This window comes from Tachypleus tridentatus, chromosome 2 (genome assembly GCF_004210375.1).
Source record: "Tachypleus tridentatus isolate NWPU-2018 chromosome 2, ASM421037v1, whole genome shotgun sequence".
In the NCBI taxonomy this organism is placed as follows: Eukaryota; Metazoa; Arthropoda; class Merostomata; order Xiphosura; family Limulidae; genus Tachypleus; species Tachypleus tridentatus.
Window position 1 is genome coordinate 90,448,423 of NC_134826.1, and position 15,254 is coordinate 90,463,676.

Below are 15,254 nucleotides of genomic sequence, written 5' to 3' on the forward strand. Positions count from 1 at the left end.
CTAGTTATAGAAATACCCTTCTTTTGTTTTTATGGATGTGCTTGATACCCTTCCAGTTTTAATGCATGCAACTGTGAATCATCTTCATTGTATATATAATAAAGTAACAAGCCATTTCTTCACATTGCTGTATATCATAAACTTATATTTTCATAATTTTTTTATTTATTTCAATACTCTTATAGTATTTAAAGATAGCTTCGTAACAGTTATCCTCGTTCGACAGAGAAATAACTATAAATTAGTGTTTTAATTGATAGTAATATCAGATAGACAGTAAACAAAATGTCCACCCCCAGTCTTAAAGTTTGATGTGTCTGAGAAACCAACAGCAATGTAACCACAGGTATAACTTACACGTTTTAAACCTGTTTTGATTATTTTTAGCTCTGTTTAAGTATTTCATATGTAATAAGAATATTTATTAGCTATAAATTTACAAGTTTTGGCTGTGGGGGTAAATAACTAAGTTCCACCATTATGTAGTTCTCTGCCTACGAAGACCATACTCTCAGTACTCTAAGAACTGTCAAGTACCAAATATCATACAGTACATCTCCATAAAATGGAATTTTGATATCACAGATAATTTTCTGATATTTGTGTTGAAAATGATGAGGAACTGCTAATATGAGATAATAATCATAAAACTAAAGCAACATGACCTGCCAACATCACTTCTCAAATTGTAAGTTTATTCCAAAGTTTGTACTAGATTATGTACACTGAGAAGAGTTCTTCCACCATACAAGGTAAAAAATGCATCACAACAACATCTGATAAATATTTTATTTGAAATAACCAGGGAAAATCAGCAAAAAGTAATGTTTAACCATCTTGTGCTCTGTTAAACACATGGATTACAGAAAAGATAATTAAACCGTAATAACATATAAAAACAACAACAATGCACCTTCACCTATATTTTTGTGGATACATATTAAACACAAGATCACTTACAAGAAACAAAAAAACAGTTAAGTCATTTTGATGTCAAAACTTAAAATTAGTTGACAACAAATTTTGAAACAACAAAAACAAGTACACTAATATGTTGTTGAATTAATCAAGTTCTCCAATCAAATGATATTCTATACAAAATATATATCAGGTTTTAAATCTGCTAATTGTAAACAGGTGGAGCACTTAAATAACCAAAAATAAAATTAACCTTAGTATCGTACTTTAAGTCATAGTTGTTTTATTAATATTGTACCAAAGGTGGTCTAACATTTTAATAATTTATCATTATTTATTAAAGTTAATGGTGTCAATTTACAAACTGATAGTTTATATACAGCAAAATATTTAATGGAAGGAGAGTAAACAACCATATTACAACTAACATCATAATGAAAAAATATCAGTATGAACAATAAAATCAGATGTGTATTTTAAAACATACGAAAGTGTTTATGAAAACAGTGTGTACAGAACATCAATATGGTATTTTAAATAACAAATATCAGGATTTCAAGTCACAAAATGCACTTGTTATTCCAAAATTTCTTAGTTATAGAATAACAGCAATAAACCCTACAACAAATATCTCAAATTTTTTTCTAATTACAAAAGAAATCAAACTTGCAAAAAAAATGTATAAAGTTCTTACCAATGTTTTTATAAAATATGAGAGTTATTCAACAACTTATAAGCTAGACTTAATTGTAGCTTGTCGTAACGTCATACCTAAAGAAAATATATCTTTGTTCATGCTTGATGTTACTTGGAATGATAAAAAGAGCAGCTGACTAGATGCAAACCAAATTTTTTTTTGTCCATAATTACTTTTTAATGAATTATAATCACATCATGCTAAGTGGTTAACTCTTTGTATCTCCCATCATTATATTGAAAGTTTCAGTGTGAAAATAGTTTCAATAAAATTCACTATAATTGCAGTGCACTATCACCTCTTACATAATTACACATATAAATTTTATAAGCAAGTAGATTCAGAGCTCAAACATATACAGAAATAATGCTAACAACTCCCATAATTAAGTTACAGTAATATGAACTATTACCTATATCTGTAGTGAAAAGTGTGAACATCAAATGCTTTAAAATGACATTCAGAGACAAATGAATGGACTCTTAAAGGAAATGGAAGCACTCTTAATTTGAAATTAAAACCAAAGGTGAACAACACCACAGTATCTCAAACCATTATCTATAAATAATCAATATACTTATGATTCCTTAAAAAAGGTTGGGTACTTAGAGTTAAAAAAAATATACCTATGTGCTACTACTTAGGATGTCAGAGAGAAAGATCATAACATCTTATATTTATGGCTTCAGAAAGAGAAATAACTCATGAATATTTCTCCAAAGTTTTAGGTATTAGTACTATGCTAATAAAGATTACAGAAAAAAAATTTTTCCCATGTTAATACTTAAGACCTCAGAAAGTACTGTATCTCCACATTGAATATACTTGGCATAAGAACCTGAGTATATTACCCTAAATAATGTCTGAATCTAGCCTAGATACAAATTGTCAGACAATTCCTGTAACTTTTACAAGGAGAGCTCTTATCACAGTTTGTTTTATTTTATACACAAATTTGTTTTAAAAATTGTGTTGCTATGATGATGTGACATAAAAATTATATAAATGAAGCAAAAGATTAGAAGACAATTTTCTACCCACAGCACATTTGATTTGTAAAGATCTTCATCTAGAAGGTAATATACAATTACATTAAACTTTTAATATCATAACCAGTTTATAAAGTAAGTAATAAATTTTAATATTTTAAAAAAAGTACACTGTATGTTTTTCTTTTTACTTACAACTTTTTACACAATTCCAGGTCAGAAAAGTGCCAGTGTTTTACTTTCCAATCTAATTTTATTAACTAGTCATGATGGTTCAGAACACAATAGTAAATATTTATATTCAGAAAAGGAAAATAACAATTATTAATGGAAGCCCTTTCAAATAATAATGAAATGCAGCTCTAAATTGATATTTATTCATACTTTTCAGTTATGAGTTTTTCTTCTGCCTTTCAGATAAAAAAAAGAAAAACAGTAAAATAATTTAACAAGTCTTTAGACGAAAACAAATGTTAACTAAATTGTTGTTCTATTCAAGATAAGAGTGTGATAACTTCCAAATGCTGTTTCCTCCTCTTTTTAAATACAGGTAAAATAATCAACATTCCCCTCAGTGATTTACAGAATAGTCACTCTGCAGTTAAACTGACAATAGACAATAAGAATAAAAACTTTCAGTAATTCAACATGGTAATTTTTCATAATAAAAACAAATATTATGTATACTGAATCAATTTCTTGGTATTCCAACAGATAACTTTGAAAAAATATACCTGTTAACAGTACAGTTGTAAAATGTATTGATTCATAAAATACAATTGTGTAAACAGTTTAAAGTATTTCTGACAAGTGGGGTCTTTTTATCTAAATCTAAGTCTTTTCAAATGAATTTAGTTATAAAATAGAACATTGAAAGCCAGCATCATCATATTATACAAAAAAGTCCCTAAATACCATCACAATAGTACCACAGAGCATACAGAATCCCTACATATCAACACAGTATTAAAAGGTATACAAAGATAGTCATGTGTACCACTGAGACAGGTCAGTTCAAGCCCTTCTATACCACCATAACAGCATCACAATGTAGTCTTACGCAGTAACATGACAATTTTACAAGGTACATAAAGAGAGAGAAATTTATATATATACACCATCACAACAGTATGCCCTTCTACACAACATTAAAAGTATCACACGGTACATAGAGCTTCAAGCATCAGAGACAGCATAAAAAAGGTAAACATAATTCAAACTACCACTGTGATAGTACCACAAAGTACACAGAGTCCCAAGCCTCACTGAGACAATATCACAAGGTACATATGGTTCTAAGTACCACCATAACAGTATCACATAAAGGGGCTCTGTACACCACCAAGACAGTATCATTAGGTATACAGAGCCATAAACACATCTATCATGGTTAAAATGTTTTTGCTAAGCTATCTAGCATACATTTGAGTTCACAGAATTTATATATCTAATGAAAAAACTTATTCACTGGAACTTCTTTAAATCTTCATTACCTATGTATTGCTTCCATCACAAAAGTTGGAATCAGTTAGTAAAATTAAGGAGGCAATTATACAAATACTAGAGAAATCAAAGTCTGATGCAGGATTTTTTCTGAACAAACCTGGGAAAAATTCTACATAAAGATTTATGTTAACAGACACCTCGCATATATAAACCTTCAATCAATCAAACTAAAGTAAATTACCCATAAAAATCTGGGCTACATCTGATGAGTCTTGAAAAGTATCTGATTTGTTGTGGCAACTTCCAATTCCATTATATAATTAATGCAGGACTATCATGAAGTAGACCAAAAACCCTGACTATATGCACTATGTCAGGAAAGAATTTCTGTGATGCAGAAACTCAAGGCACCATTACAAAAGTAATGCAAGACTAGTGTGAAATAAACTATATATGTTATGTCAAAAAAATGTTTTCTGTGATGCAAACATTCAAGATACCATTACTCAAGTAATTAAAAAATGTGGTAAATTAGAACATAAGCCTAGACCACATCTGTTATGTCCTGCAATTCAGAAATTCCTGATTCCATAAGTCACATGTACACAAATTTTCAAAAGTGGTATATAGTATGTCACAAAACATTTCCAAATGTATACATGATCACCACTAGAATTGTGCCAAGGGCAAGTTAGAGATCAAAAGTCTAAATATAAAAGTCAATATAAGCTCTGCTCATTATTAAAACAATGTTTTGAATGCTTGGTATCACACAAAAATAATTTTTTTTTCAAAAATCAAAGAACCCAACAGTAAGTTCACCAAGACTTCTAGTGATGCAGTTAATTTAATTGCTGCATGCCTAAGGCAACTGCAGAATGAAATGTTCATTTGTGCTATTACATGTGAAGACATACCAGAAACAGCACCTATACACTCTGTAATTGAAATGTAGAAACTGGTGCTGAGAAACCACTGTTTTTGTACAGTAACTGTATTATGGAAACCTTGTAGGAAAAACTGTACTTTTGACATTACAACCTTACTAAAAGTCTTTTACAATCTAAATTATACTGATGAGCTCTTCATAAGATGTAAAGTCATCCAAAGAAAAGCATGAATGAATATAGCAGAACGAAGTGTAACATCATCATGAGGCCCAAAAGTCATTTTAGTACGACATATTCAGCCCTTTGTACAAATGAAAATATTTTGCTTTAAAGTTCAATAGTATCAAACACAAATATATGAAAATAAAACTCTTTAGTTTTACTATTTTGCAGATGCATTTTATGCAGTATTATGAAAAGTGTCTCCTAACAGTGAACAGACAAAACCAAGGCAAGAAGTACTGTTTCTATTTTTCCAAACCTCAAGTTCAAATAAAACTCTTACTTGCTCTGAACAATTGGACAACCACTAATTCGAGAAGTGAATTAATTTACTAACACCATTTAAATAGTGATAGTACAATGTTTTTTAGATTTATCAAGTACAATGCTAGTCTCAAATGAAACAAACATCAATATAACTGTTAAAAGACTGCCATATGTATAAAAGTCCCAACATACTTGAATATTTTTTGAATGAAAACAAAACAAACAAAACCATTTTTATATTTAACCAAATACCAAAGGCTATTCTCAAGCACAACTAACTGAAAAGAATGAGATTGACACAAATAGCCAAAAGATGTTTAGGTACACATCTGTAAAAGCTCCAATTTTTTAAATTTCTTTACAACAGATTAAATTACTGGAAGATATACATTGAATATATGTTGTAAATGTTCACCTCAACATTCAGTTTTCTTTACTGAATTCATTTGTTGCATACTAGACATAATTAACTTACTAATATAAACTGCTTCACTCTTCCAATACCACACAGATTTAGTACAATAAGTCATATTGTTCATACAATCTGTTTGGCCTGCTTTGCTACTTCAATAGCCCATAGTGTTCAAGGAAACATAATATGACTAATTATTGTTACTTCTTAAAATCATGCCAGATAACTCATGGGTTTCACAGCAACCAATATATCTTGGAGTAAGACTTAAGTTTTTACTGATAACCATAAATTCAATCATCATGTTTAACATACAACAAATTTTATATTGCATTTCTTAGTAAAAAACAATGCCAATTGTTTTGATTGAGGCTGCAGAAGTAATAAAGTAGGTCAAGCTAATGCATCTCATAAATTTCAGTTATAATAATAAAGAAACAAAACTGACAATTTCTCAACTACACATCTATGTTTTTATTTTTAACCACAGTTGCACAAACATGATGTAAATAGGTGAGAATATTAAAAAGCTCTTTAAAAAAAAGTATTTTTTAGTTTTAGAGACAGCTAATGTATCCTAAAGATAATTCCAAATTAGAACAAGTGAAATTTACTGAAAATTGTATTTAAACAATTTCTTTAACTTAGTGAATGAAATAAACTATACTCAAAGAATAAACCTGCAAAGAGTAAATATTCATTATGAAACTTATCCCCAAGTAAGAAAGAAATATTAAAAAGAAAATCTCTTCCTGTTGCTTTGCTGGATGTCTTTCTTCATTCTTTAAGAGATTCAGTCTTGAGAGAGAACAAATTAAACTCCGTTTTTTTCAACAAAATATATGGAATAATCAGTAATGCACTTCCAACACAATAGCAAATTGTGGGTCCAAGACTCCAGTAAGCTAAAACAAAAAACAAATACAAAACACCAAATGATAAGCTTTTGTATTTCTACATTTCTATCTGTATTTATAATCCAATGTGCAACCAACACTTTTATCATTCATAAAACGTTTTTGAATCTTAATTATTATAAAAAAAAATCAATGTGTCTTGCAAACAATGTTTGTGTAAAACTTCCAAAAATACAACCTGATACAATCTTAAATATGTACGTATTTATCAGCTTTTTCTTAAGAACAGCCATAGAAATATGGAATATGTTATTTATACATATAATGTTAAATAAAAAAAATGGGTATTTATTAAAGTGTAATAATAAATTAACATAAGAATACTGCATTTTGTTTTAATATATTAGAAGTTCAAACATGACTACATTGAAAAGGTTTTCACATGAGCCCAAAAACCATGGTCCATGTATGCAACAGAGCAGAGAAACTTAGCTGTGGTGTCAGCAAGCTTGTTCCCGCAAATACCAATGTGGCCTGGTATCCAGAACTGAATAGAAGTAGATGTTAAAGATAAATGTGCCAGTCAGTTTTAAATATCGGTGAGAACTAACGCAAAGTAATTCCAGGACCACTAGAGAGCTAAGAGAGTCGGTATAAATAGTACACAATTCAAGTGATACGGGGCGAGAAAAATGGCGTACAGTTTGGCAGTGAATACAGAACTGTAGAGGTGATTATGTATGCAACCACTGAACCACAACAAGCTATGACAGAGCCCAAACAGTTACCTTATTTGGAATCATCATCTGTATAAATGAGAATGGAAGGGTGGTTCAAGTGATGTTTGGCAAATAGAAGATGGTACTTCCAATCAGAAGTATCCACTTTTTCAGATAACTCAAAGTAAGGTCACACTTGGGAACAGTAATAAACCATTGTGGGATGGGTTGATCAGTGGATACAGCAATGTCATCCAAGGACAGACCCAATTCATCCAACTATGCCTGGATATGAAAGCCAAAAGGAACAATGGCAGATCATCTGTTCTGAAAAAGTATTGCCCAGTGAGGAAGGAAAACACAACTCCAAGTGGGATGCTGTGGTAAGGACCAAAGTTTTGAAGCATACAGTAAAGACATTTGCAAACAGCAGAGATGTAGAGGAGGTTCAGGAGACTCTGTCTACAAACTCTGGACTGGGGAAGTGAGAAAAGCCCCTGATGATGAACGGGGTCCAACATTTTCAAGGCCAACCAAAAACTCATAGCCAAGTTTCAATCAAATGAAAGCATGATATATCTTTAGCATAGAACATCAATCTGTTCCTCAAGAGTTGGAAGGGAGGACAGAGAGGATATTCAATGCCCTTGTACACTTGACTCATAGCTGCTTGATGTGTGGTATAAAGATCAGCTAATAGTCAAAGATAAGCCCCAAGAACATTCCTTCAGGTACCACAGGAAGCACATCACTGACATAGAGTTCAGGATCAGGGTGAATAGTTGGCAACAAAAAATGCATGTAAATGGTTTTAGAGAGAGAAACGTTAAAACCATATGCTGTGGTCAACTTCAGTAAATGACTGAGGACAGTCTGCAGCTGTTCCTCAGTAATACTCATGTTTGACAACTAGCACAAGATGTGGAAATTGTTGACATAGAGCCCATTTGCAACAGTAGAAGGGAGTTGGTCCAGTGATGGCATTAATCTTTATACTGAAAAGCTAGACACTCAAGACACAGCTCTGAGGGACTCCAAGTTCCTGTGGGAAAGAATGGGAATGTTGAACTCATAAAGACTTGGAATCACTGGTCCATTAAAAAATTGTTAATAAAAATGTGCAAATGGTCAGGCAACCAATATGAGTGGAGGTCTAGCAAAATGCCGTACTTCCACATCGTATCATAAGCCTTTTCAAAGTCAAAGAATACTGACACAAGATGGAGCACACTGAAGTGGTCATCAAAACCCATGCTTGGTGGGTAAAAGGAGGTTGTTTGATTCAAGAAACCAAACAAGATGAGCATTAACCATCCTCTCTAAGGTCTTACAAAGACAGCTCATCAAAGCAAATGGATGAGAGTTTGAAGGAATCTTAGAGATAGGTAGGAAAATAGCCTGGTGCCAGGCATCATGAAAAACATTCTTCTGCCAATTTTGGTTAAAAAAAATAAGAAGAATAGAAAGAAAAGCAGGAGATAAATGATGCAGCATCTTATAGTGTATATCATCAGGTTCAACCAATGTACTGCCAGACCAAGGAAGAGCCAGCTTGAATTCCACCAGAGTAAAGGGGCGATTATAGTCATAGAGACGATCAGTCCAAAAGAAAAGAGGCAATCACTCTGTCCTAGTCTTAATAGCTAAGAAGGTGGAGGATGAAGCAGAATTCCTAGATACCTGGTAAAACCTTTCACCTAAAGTATTGGTGATGCCTTGGACATCAGCAACTTTCTGGTAATTGGAAAGCAAGATTGAAAGGGGGACAAAAGTATACTGCCCACTGACCTTCTGATTCTTGTCCATATGACTTTGTTACTGGTGCTAGAAGAGATGCTGGTTGTGAACTTAATCCAAGATTCCTTCTGGCTTTGATGACTTACCTGCCGAGCATGTGCACAGGTTCACTGAAAAGCAATGTGGTTCAAAAGTGTGGGATATCTATGAAAGGTATCCCACGCCCATTTATGAGCCTTCTGTACCACGTGGTAGGCAGAATTGCATCATGGACAAGGTTTTAGGAATACACTAGGTAGCTGCCTGGATAATACCGTCAGTCAATGCTGCCCAGTCGTCTATCCACAGCTTACAGATGACAGCAGTATCAAGTTCCTTATGAGTAGTGAAAGAGGGCCAGTTGGCTTGATTGAGCTTTCACTGGGGCACGTGGATTGTGTGGCATCGACCACAGCCAGTCTCTTTCAAAATGACAGGAAAATGATCACTAACCCCTAGGTTACTGTCAATCCTCCATGAAAAGCAGTAGAATAGTTAAGGGGAGCAGATTAAAAAATCAATAGCAGTAAAAGACTGACTAGGTGCATGAAAATAAGTATAAACATCAGTACTGAAGAGAGAAAGGTTGTGATCTGAGAGCATACACTCTATGGAGTGACCCCTCTCATCAATATAAGCACCTCCTCAGAGAGAATTATATGTCTATTAAAGTCCCTCAGGATTAAAAAAGGAAAACATCAAAGTCTGATTGATCATAGGTCTCTTCGAGAGACAGGTAGAGATAACAAACACAAATGGTATGACTAAAAAAAACACAGATGGCTATGGCCTCCAAGGGTGTGTTTCCTGTAAGGAAGGATACACAGGATTTTAAGAATCAATCAGTGCTTTTAAATAATCCAGATTAGATGGTAAACTTCGACAGTTCCACCATATCAAAGTGGCCATTTTTACTTACGTATAGGGAAATTAGGTGGAGAGCTCTTCTGTTTTTGACCACGTCTTTTTTCTTTATTCTCTATTAGAAGGAGGTTTATTGAACTCCACAGATCCTGCCCTAGGTCGACTGGGCAGGTCTCTGTCATTGGAAGAAGATTCCAGTAATTAAGGGCATGAACAAATGACCATTCTGCATCTTGAAGAGCTGGAGAAGAAAATGAACCCAAGGAAATCCCAGAACCCAGAGAGCCAAAGGAAGTGGATCCAGGGAGACAATAGAAGTGATGGGGACAGAAATATGAGTAGATGACTTGTCTACTTTCTTAATCATGGAGGGCAAAAGACTCTTGAAGTGATTTAAAAATCATTCTGTTGGAGGGATGGAGAGATCTTTCTGCATTCCCACTGTCACAGTGGAATAGAGTGCAGCAGCATATGTCAGAAATGGAATGGGGGACATTAATTTTCAAGCCTCTGGATAAGAGATATTATTTACAGTCTTTGAGCAATGTACCTATTTATCCATCATCCTTTTAGGGCAAGAAAGAAAGTATAAGGGGTGTGAACTACTACAATTGACAAAGTGTGATTGAAGTTTGCATCTGTAGGCATTGTGGTCTTTGTTACCATAGGTCTTAAAATGTCTGAATCTCTGGCACGGAAAACATTGGAGAGGGTTAGGAATATACAGCCTAACCTTACAAATTAAGTATCCTGCTTTGATATTGGCAGGTAGACGTGGCAATGTGAACATCAAAATAATAACATTTGTAGATACCATAATTCTGTCTTTGTAAGCAGATATATAGCACACTGCAGAAATGCCTTGGCTGGAAAAACCAGTGAGGATCTCCGACTCAGGAATATCTTTAAATCCCTCTCGACTATAACTCCTCTGGAAAAATTCAAAGTTGCATGGGGAGTAACAGAAGGAGTTTAGTATGTTGTGGTAAAGATGTTTCCACCAAAATGTCTCCAGATCATAACTTTCTTAATGACTTGGGCAAGCCAGCAAGCCCCTCTAATCCCTTTTGAATAAAAAACAGAGACATTTGCCCTAAGGATTTCTCAGATAAAGAGTGTATGATTAGAAACCAAGATACAGAATCTGATTGAGACGTTGACTGTACAACAGTCATCCATGCATGACCATTTTCCAATAATCAGTTTTTTCCTCAATTTTTTTTCATTTTTATTTTTTTTTGGGTATGGGAGAATCCATAGTAAAGGAAATGCCCAGTGACCCCACCCACCATGGAGCTCTACGAGGGAACACACTACCATGCCAATCAAGGACAATACAGCAATACCAGGGTTTCATGAGCACTATACCTAAACACCAGCATCAGACACAATGTCACAACACCCATTGAGAACATCCAATATTGGTATTTGGTTGACCATAGCCTAAGTGGACCAGCCAATTGACCCTGAGGGGCCACCCATCAACAAGAATTCAAGGCCAAAGTGATGTGTTAGGGTTGGACCCCTCAATCACCAGGATACTCTCCTTCCCTTCACAGTTCACGTTTAGATCTCAGAGGAGGTAAACTGAAACAACAGACCTTCTTTGGGAGGTCCCCTCGCCACATACAGGAAACCACATAGAGAGGCAGAAGAATTTCATTTAGGTCATTGTTTCAGTGCAGATTCATGTGATATATTGTTAACCTCTTTCAGTCACAGTCAGTTTCAAAGAATTAATGTAACTGTCACAGTTTTTACTGTCAGAGCATATCCAGTGGTTGTTGGTGTGAATAAGTACATACTGATTTCTATCAAAAACCAATAGATAAACCACAATACTAACATAATGAAAGCTATTACCCTCCACATGATACATTATCACATTTAGTCAAGCACTTAGATTAAAGAATGTTTTAATAACCACAAGCCAACAACAAAACAAACAAAAACTTCTAGTTGCAATATAATTTTATCTATTTATCCCCAACTTTTGTTCTTATTTTATTCTTATTTTTCATAAAAAGTGCTTAACCTTTGTCATAGCTATTACCACACTTAAAGTATTTTATATGCTGCACAAACTAAACTCAACACCAACAACTCTAGGTTACAATTGGCTAGTTCTCCAGGCTAACTCATACTGAACATTTGGTTTATGTGGCACGCATTGACATTTTTCATATATACTTCATTATACATATTAAACATAACCTTCATTCCCCTGAAGAAGAACAGTGAACTATTTGAAAGTTCTTAAATTTTGGATCTTATTTGAAAACCATTATAATTTTGTATGTAAACCTGTGGGTTAACTTCTTAATCAGAATTACATAAAAGGTGTTGTTGAACATGTCTTGCATATATTCAGATGGTTAACAGTAAACTCATGATTCAAAAATTGTTTAAGAAAGCATTATTTATACCACTTAATATTTGGGAGACAAACAATGAGCCATTAGATACAGATTTCATGGGCCACAACTGACACTCACATGATTTTGTAAGAAAAAACCCACAAACAGAAATTTACAGACTTATCTCTAAATATCTGTTAAATACTTCTGTTGGACTTAAATAAACCAGGTCTATACATGTTCATCAATAGGGAAACATACAACTGCAGAATCATGTATAAATAATATGGTCACAGATGTCAAAACTAACACCACTACTTACATCAATACAGTAAAACTAGTATGAATTCATCTTTACCAAACCATCAGTGGGGGACTCTACTGTTAATGGTAATTTTTACCATACATCCAAGAGCATCACATGAAATATGGATAGCTTAGAACATGAAATTAAGTCTAAAAAACAAGTTAATAAAATAAATGTAGTCGACTTGTAGCTTTTGGTTAGATAAACACAACATGTAAAGACCTTGGCATAGTACAAATTTATATGTATATTTTGTGTATATTTCATAAACGTTTTAGTGAAACAATAAGTAATAAATCACATTTATTCCACCAGGTAAGTATTACCAATTTTTAAAGCTTGCTACAAGTCCTGAATGTGGTTATATTCTACAAAACAAACTCCCTGTTAAAAAAAAAAAAAAATGGATATAAAACATTCTCCTCCTCCTCCTCAAAGTGTAATTAACAAAAGTGGTTTGGATGAGTTGAAACAAAACAGTGATAAATTAATAAGAAGTTAATACAAGAATAACTCAAAGCAATATTCAAAAGATAAATTACTCCATAATAACTACAGAGAAATTACTATACACATCAAAGAATCTTATGTCTGATAAATAAATAGAGCTTCTAATTTTCAGTTTCAACTGATAAACACTGATAAAAATAAAATTGATGTTTTTTCCCAATAAATACTAGAAAAACACCAGAAACAGTTAAGTTCACATGAAAATCTCAGAGTCCCTAATTTAACCCTTTCCACATTAGTGGTAAATGTTTTTATAATTTAATACAAGATATTAGCTGCTCTTACAAAACTTTAACACAAACAGAAATTTGTTTTGTACCTGTTATTTCCACACAAGAAATCAATGTGCAAAAAATATGGCGTATTGATATACTCATTACAATATTAAAAAAACAAATAGATTTTAAGGTATCTAAATAGAACTATAAAACATCCAAAAATAAACACTGATTAAAAGTAATAACAATTACCACAAAACAGAAACACTGTATATAAATATATACATATATACCTATGGATATTACGAATGGTCCCAGAGATCTTGCTAATGCTCCTAATGATCTAAATATTCCCAGGACAGTTCCCTTTTGTTCAGTAGAGCCATAAGAAGACACAATGGTTGTAAGGCATGGAACTACTGTAGCTGAAGCTATAGGCATGATAACATAAAAATGTCTTAGTAACTAGATATACTCACCAGAAATAAAAGTCAAATCAACTCTTTTGATTTCATAACAATGATAACCAGTTTAATTAAGTTAAAAACTTATTTAATCCCAAAGATCTTGACACTGATATATTACAAGTCAAGAACAAAAAAAATTCATATACAGCAACATTTTGTTCAGTTTTTGGTAAATATATTTTGATAAAATAAATTAAAAACTGATAGTATTCAGAAACAAAGTTTTTATTCAACAAATTAAATATGCCTTAAAAGTAAAACATGAAAGCTTTGCAAAGTTTTATTACATTAAGTATTAAATTAAAAGAATAAAGTATCTTTTTTAAATGAGAAGCATAATTTAAATCTTATGTTTTTATCTTTAAAAACACTACCACTCTCATTGGATTTACTTTCTAGTTAAAAATAATATAACTTCATTTTGGTCTAAACTAAGATACAAGATTACAAAAACAGTTTTCTACACAGAATCAAAAGTTTATACAGCAATGAAGTTAGTTTTCTAAAGATTTAAACTACAAGTTAACTAAATATCAAAACATAATAGTAAAAAAAAAACATTTAGTTGACAAATCTGATATTATTAAACAATTGGAATAAGTAAATAAAAATCATAAAAATAAACTACATGAATTTACTCGTAAACACAAAAATCACTCTTATATTACACCTAAAGATGGAGCATGTTTTTGTGCCCAAAGAACAAAGACTATGAACTCTCATAATCATAATTTAACATTCTAACCATTAGGCAAACCCTGAACATGAGGAAATTAAGACAGTTATACAATTACCAATATAAAACACTAACCATTATGCCCAGCCCATGAGTAAGAGAGTAATACAAGTATAAAATAGTAACAAGGCCAATTCCAACCCACAAGGAAATTATCATAAAAGCTATATCACTACCAGTATAAAACAGTTGTACTGTACAAGTTATTTACATAAAAAATTCCAGAAATTCAAAATAATTATATATATTCAAAATCATAACAAATATAAATCATATTAAATTATGACAGAAACATTCTTACCAAATGAAAAGAGAATGAGACCAACATAGAGAACAGATGGTGATGGTGCAAGCCCCATAATAACAAAGGAAGGAATAATCAAAAGCAAGCCCTAGAAAGTAAAGAAATTTATATAAGACATACAAGTAGATAAAGCAGAAAAAATGAATTAATTAGAGTTAATAATAAAGCTAAAATAACTGTCTTATTCAGTATTTGTGATGTCACAAATATCATGGGCAACAGACAAATCTGAAAGTTAACATGTCTATTACAATAAAGTACTTTACTCACACAAAGCTAACTCAATTTTCTTTCTGTC

The 15,254-nt window shown here is 32.4% G+C and overlaps 1 protein-coding gene across 3 annotated transcripts in view; it reads right to left on the bottom strand.

The window, feature by feature from the left end:
- Positions 1–774: 774 nt before the first annotated feature.
- Positions 775–15,254, bottom strand: part of rtet (major facilitator superfamily domain-containing protein rtet) — a 105,416-nt gene continuing 90,936 nt past the window's right edge. For all 3 annotated transcript variants that reach the window (XM_076489287.1, XM_076489286.1, XM_076489288.1), the window contains 3 exons: positions 14,954–15,044; positions 13,743–13,880; positions 775–6,746 (listed from right to left, as the gene is read on the bottom strand). In XM_076489287.1, the coding sequence (XP_076345402.1) occupies positions 6,619–6,746; positions 13,743–13,880; positions 14,954–15,044 (357 nt within the window). In that variant the 3' untranslated portion in view covers positions 775–6,618. The remainder of the gene's footprint in view (positions 6,747–13,742; positions 13,881–14,953; positions 15,045–15,254) is intronic.